The following is an 8,805-nucleotide window of genomic DNA, read 5'->3' as shown; positions in this document are numbered from 1 at the left end:
TTAGACAGAAAAGGGGAGAAAGGCTAACTTAGATTATTAGCTAGAGTGCTTCAACAGAGAATAGGCAAAGTAACTAAGAAAAAAATGCAACTTCTAAAAGTTTGGGTTTTTTTTAAAAAAAGGAAACAAACAAAAATAACAAGAACAATTTTTGTTTCAAATAGGACTGGCACTTAAGCTCTTTCCTTCCAGGAATGCCACATCAGTGTTCATATCAGTCTTGGCACTCCTTGAATGGCCATGTGAACATGAAGTGCCCTAAATTTGAATTTGTGTTAATCACACAACCAACCTTTAACCTGCTGTCTCACGGGCAAATTGGCATTTGTCCCAGAGCCATTAGTACAAAATTATTTCCTCCTACCTGTCAGTTGCCTAGAAAGCAGACTAGTGACTAGCTGGGCAGGAATCGGAAGGGTCCTCCTATCAGCAGTTTCCTGCAGATCTTCCGCATTCTCTGTGTCTGAGGATCTACCAAGTTCCTGCAGTCGTGATGGTCACCTTTGGTTCACCAGTAAGTAGAGCCTTCTGTTTGGTTCTCTGGCCTGGCTGCATAAGTAGTGATAATACTACCACAGCTTTTTTTTTTTTAATATATATATTTTTCTAACAACAAAAATAAAGCATTAGAAATTCCATAGCTTTGCAGTGGCCTGGCAATACTTTTTTTTTTTTTTTTAAATGCGAATAGCTTGAATGGACATTAACATGATGGATGCTTGTAGAAACAAGTAGATGAGGGGATGAGAGGCGTTATTTACTGGGCTGGGACATGTGGACCAAAAACCACCCTCAAGTCTCATGACTCTATGGAAAGATGTGCCCCACTGCAGCCACTAGTGTAATAGCCAGATACCAATATACTACATCCCCCTCCAAATCCAGAGCACCCTGATAAGAACAGGACAGTCAAAGATCAGAAAGCTGCAGCAGTATTGTCCCTCTTGCCCATCTTCCCTGCTAAAATACTCAGTGAAGGCTGCAGGAGACAGAGGCGGCAGCTACGGCATTAACAGTAAATACAATGCACAGTCATGCATGCTGTATGTGATTTCCCCATCACTGCCCACAGGGTATGTCACTCAGGAATAAAAAAAAAAAAAAAAGGACAGTAAATATGGATTTCTACCCAAGCTCAAGGCTTTACAAGTCTATGCAGTAAATCTGATATATGAGATAATATGTTGACAATACTGCAGTGAGCGGGATATGAATGGGTGGATAGAAGAAACACAGTGGCCATAAAACTGTCTTAAGCATTGGCTTACCTTCAGGCCATGCTTTTCCACTACAAGTGGTTAAATTTTATCCTTCAGGAGAGCTGCCCAGCCGCCTTTCTGGGATGGAAGGAGGGTTTGGCAGTCAATGACTGAATTGACATAGTGGTTCCTTCACTGCTTTACAGTCCATCTTTTGCTCTTCCCTGGGCACAGCACTGCCTGGTCAAGTGAGAATGGAAGGTCCGTGAGTGGGAGCTCTTGTTGGTCCTTTTCTGCAGGCCATTCAGGTGGTGCATCCCCCTTTCCTCACTGACCACCCTGGCACTGGAGGAATTAGCAATCCTGTGTCATGGACAAAGGAAGTCCTGCAGAAAGATGAAGCAAAAACCAAGAGGGATTTGAACAGCTGCACAGTGGCTGCTGCCTTAAGCAGCCAGTTGCTGCCCTTCTGTTCCTTGCAAGCAGCTGTTTGGGTGGCTGCCATGATGACCAGGAGTTGCTACTGAAAGAGTAATCCCACTGCCTCAGAAACGAGGCAATGGGATTACTCAGTGCCAAGATCAGTGGTGTTTCGGTTCTCTGAGGGACTCCTGACCACAGTAGGCTCCAGACTCCTGCACATGGTACCAGTGGAATGATACGAATATCATCCTTGCTTCTAGAGCCTGTAGAAACCATCAGCCCTTTGCATCACCATGGGCCAAGGGCTGTTTCCCCAGGGTACTTCACCCAGTTCCTACTCCCTCCACTCCCCAGTTGCCTTGCTCCTTTCCTTTATAAGCAACTCTGCTTCTAAAAGACTAATCATGATTCATCAGGAGACCACTTTTCTGGTGGTCTTGCAAGCTCTGGATTCAGTACCCCAGTATCGGGGGGAAGGGTTTTTACAGAGGAAACTTGTTAGCACCAGAGAGGAAAGGAGGACAATAACCTATTTGAGTGTGAGAAAACTGGGGCAATCGGGGACTCATTGTCTGCCAAAGCCTTTCCACTTCACAGGCATTGCCAGGATGTGTCACAGCAACTATTCAGTTCTACTGCAGTCCCAGCAAGGATCTGGGACGCAGAGCAGCTGCAACTTCACAGCACCTGAGTCACTGAGCACCTGCAATTTATCCAGGCTTTGCTGGATTTGCAAATTTGCAAGAAATTGCAAATTTTCTACAGTCTCTGAAGTTTCTTGCTTGGTATGGGACAGTTATGACTGCTTCCCTCTTGCTAGCCCCAGCTTTTGCTGGACCCAAGGAGGGGACCCATCACTTGAGAGCTCAGAGCCTGTCCATCCCTGGGGGGCTCAATCTGCGTGCAAGTAGGCTGGAATTCGGAGAAGCTGCAAAACACATTTCTGGCATTCTTCTTGTGGTATGGAGGCCACCACATTCAAAGGATGCCAGATCAAACCACCGCTACATTTTGTATCAAAACCAAAGCGTTGTTGCTTTTGTACTTACCTTGCACTCAGGAAAGAGTTGACTCCTGGAACCTGTGCGTTCAGCATGAGATGCATCTGCCTGCAGCTGTCTTGCCGGGAGCATGAATACTCTAGCAGACTGACTCAGCTGTTTCTGGATGGTCAAATGTGACTAGGCAGTACAGAACATCCTCTGGGACGTCTTGCATGTGGGATGAACACGTGCTCAGTTCCCATCCTCCTTCCTCTCTTTCCCACCCCTTTGAAACTTTCACACTGCAAAGTCCCATACCCTACTGCATCCAACACACGGAAGAGCTGGCTGTGCGCACACATCCCACGCTCCATTTGCACACAGGCACCTCGTCTGAATGTCCATGTGAATGTCTCTCCAGCAGTCACCTCTGCTTTGTGTTTTAAAAGGCTGGTATGAAAGTAATCTTGCTCCCCACGCAATGTCTCAATGGAGGCCCTCCATTTGCTGGCATGCCTCAGACAGCTGGCCCAGGTGAGAGGGTTGACAGATGGGATCACCAGAGCATTGCTCTGGAACCAGCACCATCCACGGGTTGCAGGTGTCAGGTGGAGCTAACATACTTGGATGCTCTCACCTGTGCAAAGTCTTTCCTGCTTCCAGCTTTGGTGGCCCAGACTTGAAGCCCCACACTCTCTTTTCATGGACTCGATCCAAAATCGTTCATGAAATTTTCTGGCTCCTTGGGCAGAGCAGAAAGGGATCCACAGATCTGCATCTACAAGTGGAAAATGCTTGGAAGGAAGGCAGGGAAGGAGGGAAAGAAAGACAGGACAAATCTCTGAACTATGACTTTAGTTATCTCTGCAAAAGGCACTTTTTTTTTCTATTTTTCTTCTTTCCTTAAAAAAATAAGAAAAAGCAGACAGCAGAACACTGCCTATCAAGTTTTGTCCTAATTGTGCAACAATACTGAAGAAAGGGAAATTTAAGGTGTTAGTAAATTCACCCAGCACACCCAATACTAATCCTGTATGGGGGGTACAGTCCCCCCACTTTCTCTTCCCTAACAAACTTTCCTGATTAGTTTCTGTCTTCACACCCAAGCTGACTTCTGCACCCTGGTCTCCAAACAGTGACCTCATTGCCTTGTTCAAGTGGTGAGAAACTACAGTAAAATGGGGGAGGTAAACAAAGCAAGGGAAACTAATGGCCAGAAGATTTAGGAGGCAGGAATCTGCTCCTTGCCGTCCCGCTTCCATTGTGCGCCTGAGCTTGAGAAAGTGCAAGCTGAGCCTCGACGAGCCCTTTTCTGTGCTGGTTCCTCTGGAAACTCAGCCCGGCCCTCCAGATGGTGTATGTTAGCGACTCAGGACAACCAGCCTGCAAGTTATATGACCACTAGTACTAGACCCACAGTCCTGTCACCGCCACAAATCCCATATAGTTAGTGCTGGAATTCACACACCTTCTGTAGCAAGAGCTCTTCATTCCCAGGCCATCCGGCTCACTAAGATAGAAATATAAAAACCAAGAGAGCCTGTATTGTCACAGAGCAGAATTTGTGTCAGCTCTGTGCAGCCAGCAGTGTGACTACCGCTAGTTCGTGCTCACAATGATTAGAGAAATAGCATTAACAGCACTCTGCCTATGAGGACTATGTTCAATATCACTATACAATGCAGCCTTCAATATCCTTCTTTGGGACGTGTCTCAAAGTGTCACCCCGTTCCTGACCCTGACAGATACCTCCAGGTCCTGGCCAGCAGCAGCTCAACTTACATTTGTCTTCCCAGACACTCAGTAAACACCTTTGTGTCCTTTTTCTTTAGAGGAAGGGGTCTTGCTGAGCTCACCCTGAAATATATCACCCTGGACAAAAGGGCTGAAAGGTTAAGGAGCTCCAGGGGGGTAGTTCAGCAGAGAGCTGGGGGCCAGGCGCCTGCCAGAACCAAAGCTATAAAGGCAAAGAGGGGCCAGGGACTGCATCTGGCACAGATGCTGCAGGTCCTGGGATAAGAAGATGATGCTGGGGCTCCAGTCGTGGCCTTGCTCGCTTTTCCTCCTCTTAGTTCTGCTCTCTGCCAGCGTTCAGACTGTGTCCTTACCGGGACAGAGGCTACAGGTAGGAGGGACTGGGAGAGAGCTGAGGGAGGTTGCAGGAGTGGAGGGGCAATTTGGGCGGGTTGTGCTTGAACCTGGAATGAGTGGGGGTCCCAAATTCCAGCTACCAGAAACTGCTGTCTGTTATGCTTGCTGCTCCCTCCCCTTCAGTTCACCAGCTCTAGAGTGACTTTATAACCCAGGTCCTAAGGGGCACCAGCATTAAAAAGCAGCAGAGAGACAAAAGCTTTTTCATGCTCTTTGGTCTGGGGCAGGCTGCCCATGGGACTCCCCACATTGCCTGCAGAGGCTTTTAATGGTAAAGAGATGAGTCCTGCCTAAATCTGCCCTGTGTCAGCAGCCACCAGAAATTACACTCGTGTCCCTCATCATGTTCAGTGTCCTGGTTCTGATGTTTCAGAGGGAAGGCTCATCCTGTTAGGTCAGGATTTTCACTCCTAAGCTCAGTACTACCCCCCAGCAGCCCCTCTTTAAGGCTTGTCAGGATGCCAGCTAAGGGCTTCTTCCCGGGTAAATCTTTTACCCTCGGCAATTACAGCAATAATATTTTTGGCTTTCAAATCTACCCAGCTCCCTTTTACCCAAACCCTAACCTGAGCCCCAATACCTTGCCTTCACATCATCCTGGGAAAGCTACAGAAAAGCGGTTAGGACGTGAACTCACATCACAAGACTCATCTTGGTATGACTCACCGCTTTCACTCCTTGCTGAAGATGCCCGTGTCTGCTTCAATTAACTCGCTACCAAAAAGAGCTGCACAAAGGCATCTTCAGCCTTAGCTCAGCACCCACATGAGGAACAGATGTGGAATGGCTACCATGGGCTGCTTCCCTGGGCAGCCATGCCATGCCTCCGCTGTGCCCAATGCACCTCCTGGCCCTTATCTCCCTATAGCCTGAGGCTGCTGGCAGTGCCGGGGGCGTGTGTGATCAGGACATGCCCGCCTGCACAGACAACCTAGGGGATTCCCAGCAGATGAGGAGCCCCCCTTCCTCACACCTGCTCCCCCAGCGCTGCTGCTCCTGCCTCCCCCTCATCTTTAGCAGCAGGTATTTTGGGGCAGGTCTGTCCTCCCCACCAGCCCTATGGAAGAAAAGAAATGCCAACACAGCAGCCTGAGCACACAAAGGTGCTCAGCATCAGCAAAAGGAGCAAAGACTGAAGCCTTTCATTTATCCTCTAAGTACTGGGGGGACACACAGTTTGACAAGAGCAGGGCAATCTGCACGAAGGCAGAGGCTCACAGCAGCTGCCTCCCTGCTACTTTGGACAGCAAAATCATTTCAGGCTGCAGGAGCTGCTGGTCTAGCTGTTCCCTACAACTGGATGCAATGTCACAGGCACAGTGCCTGTGTGCAGGCACCATTTTATGTCCTGCCCGAGCCCTAGAGAAGGTGTGGGGCAGAGGGGTACAAGGGGGGTACAAAGCTTATTGCCAGGAACACAGGCAACTCCACTCTCACCTCCCTCTCCTCTCTGTTTATCCCAGATGCTCCTTTCCCAGTTGCTGCCCCTGGAGCCTGAGTCCACGCTGGCCGAAGAGGACACAAAGGAGGGGTCTGGCTTCGGCCCTCGGTTGCTCTCCTCCACCCTCCCCTTCCTCCCATCGGGGGCTAGAGCTGCCCGTCCCTCTCTCTGGCGCAAGACCCTCACGAATCGCAAGTGGGCACTGCCTGGAGATTGGGCCTGGAAGGCCATGCCCAGGGGCTGCTTTGGGCTGAAACTGGACCGGATTGGAACCTTCAGTGGTTTGGGGTGTTAGCCTTGGAGGGGGCTCCAAGGTGAGAGGGCCGGCAGCGAGGGCTCAAACAAGCGAGCAGGGAAGAAGTAAGGGGAGACTTGAGAACACGGATGGCGGGAGGACCAGAGCGAAGGGAAGGGGACAGCAGGGCGGGACCACCTGTCTGCAGCCAGGGGAAAGGCTGGGATGCAGGGACCACCCATGCTACCGGCGTTGTGCAGGGGGCCCAGCAGGGGCACAAGGGCAGGCAGGCAGGCAGAACGCCACTGGGCGGCTCACCAGCCCTACTTCTCCACAGCCAGAGGAGACCCAGGCGCCTGCAGCACCGGCTTGGGAACCAGCACGGTGTGCTGGCAGCCGACACCGTGAAGCTCCTGCCCTGAAGGAGAGTGGCGGCGGCAGGGAAGCAGCACGGCAGTACGAAGAGGAGCTGCCCAGCTCCATGGCTGCCCCTCAGCTGTAGGACTCCCACTCTGCTGGCAGCCCCCTCCCTCCTCTCCGTGCTCGAGGACTCACTTGCTAATTAAACAGAGCTGTACTAATCACCACATCCAAGTTCGGTGGCAGCCCCTCGGTGAGAGGCTGTGGCTGCCCTCAGGCCGGGGGGCCGTGTGGGGGTGAGGGGCTGGCAGTGGGGGCAGGCTGGGAGATAGCAGCAGAGCCAGCCGCCCCCTGGCCCCCACACGCGGGGCCATGTTGGGTGCACGCCGCCATTCTGAGTGGGCTGGGCAGCACGCGCGGTTGCAGCGCGGCACTGCCGGGGCCGTGGCGGCAGAAGGGGGGGGTGGTGAGTGAGATATCAACTGCGGGCTGGGCACAGGGGCAGAAGCGCCGCGTTGGCTCATCCGAGCTGCACTCTGCCCCCCGGCGCAGGGCACCCGGTGCTGTGGTGTTTGCCAAGCAAACACAGGGGCCTCATGTTTGTGCAGAAGCTGCCCTCGAGAGCACCCCCTTGGCCCCTCGGCGGGCTGTGGCCGGGGCGCCACGAACCCCAGCACAGGCTTGCACCCCTCCAGCCCCGCTGCTGTACCATCCCCTGGCCTTTAAGAAAAGGTCATAACCTCAGCCAGGGCTAAACTTAGCCACCGGCACTGGGAATAGCAGCAGTATAAGGAGAGTTGGGTTACGTTCGAGCTGCGTGACCCCTCTCTGCCCCCCACCCCAGTACCTGTGTGGCTTCCCCAGCCCGCTCCTCCCTCCTCAGCCTCAGAGCCCAGCTGGAGCCCAGCTCAGCCGAGCAGCCAGAGAGGCAGGCCTGCTCCCAACACCCCCTGCCAGCCCAGCTCTGCATCCCCACTGTTCCCACACCTTCCTCCGGGACCCCCTCCCCAAGGGATGGGGGCTTTCCGGCATGCCCTGGGCCTCACGCCTAGCATGGATTTGTCCTGCAGCCCCTGGACTGTGCAAAGCCCTGCACCAAGCCGGGGGATGCAGCCTGGCACAGCTCAGAGAGGGAGCTCAGCATGGGGGGCAGTGGGCCGGGCAGCAGCAGCAGCCATGCAGGGAGTGCTTCCTCCTTGCAGGCGGCCAGGGAAGGCGGGCCGAGGCAGCGGACGGGCAGGATTTCCGCTGTCACGTCCCGCGGGTAGCAGCAGTGCCGCAGTGTCTCATTAAGATGGTGCTCACGCTGCAGCGCGTGGCCTGCTGGGTGCATCCAGAGCATGCCTGGCTAAACCCACCCGGGGAGCCAAAGACAGGCAGGGGGTCCCCAGCGTGGGGGTGAGAGTGAGCTTCCAGCCAGCACCCGCTGTCTCCCAGCGCTGGGGGGAATGGGAGATGCTTGGGACTCGCTGCTCCCTTGGGGTGTCCCCAGCATCTCTGCAGCCCCGTTGCCCTCGCCGCCACGCTGGGGGAGCAGGGCGGGCCGGGAGAGGGGCGCAGGCTGCAGCCGGCAAGGGTTTCTCCTTTGTTACCAGGTGAAAGCTGTGCACGCCATTCCCCGGGGGCGCCGGCGGCAGAGAGCCCCGAGAAAGGAGCCCCTCTCCGGCCATCCACGGGGGCACTTCCCGCCTCCCCAGGCAGGGGCCCAGCCGTCCTTCCCCGCCCTGAGGACACCTCCCCGCCGTAGGGCGAGGACGCTGCTTCCTCCGAGACCGGGGCATCTCTCACCACGATCACCCCCACCCCGCCGCCCAGGGGTGGCTCGGAGGGAAGGTGCAGCGCGCACCCCCGGCCCCGCGGGGACCGTTGCGGACTCTCCCGCTCCCGGCGTGGGGCCTTTGTTACCGGCGGGGGGGTGGGGGATGGGGGTGGTAGCGGTGGTGTCGGTAGGTGCTGGGGGGTTGGGACGACACACCGAGACAGCCGCACCCGCAGCGCGAGCGCACGTAGCCC

The 8,805-nt window shown here is 54.1% G+C and overlaps 1 protein-coding gene across 1 annotated transcript; it reads left to right on the top strand.

Annotated features, from left to right (window-relative positions):
- Positions 1 to 298: 298 nt before the first annotated feature.
- On the top strand, positions 299 to 8,784 carry LOC129205865 (C-type natriuretic peptide 1-like). The gene is made up of 4 exons (XM_054824253.1): positions 299 to 514; positions 6,220 to 6,511; positions 6,770 to 7,258; positions 8,388 to 8,784. Exons 1-2 carry the CDS (start codon positions 494 to 496, stop codon positions 6,490 to 6,492), a joined length of 294 nt encoding a protein of 97 aa, XP_054680228.1. The 5' UTR covers positions 299 to 493; the 3' UTR covers positions 6,493 to 6,511; positions 6,770 to 7,258; positions 8,388 to 8,784.
- The last annotated feature ends 21 nt before the right edge of the window (positions 8,785 to 8,805 follow it).

Source organism: Grus americana, chromosome 1 (genome assembly GCF_028858705.1).
Source record: "Grus americana isolate bGruAme1 chromosome 1, bGruAme1.mat, whole genome shotgun sequence".
Classification (NCBI taxonomy): Eukaryota; Metazoa; Chordata; class Aves; order Gruiformes; family Gruidae; genus Grus; species Grus americana.
Note: the sequence above shows the minus strand (reverse complement) of the source record. Positions and strands in the feature narration are given on the sequence as shown.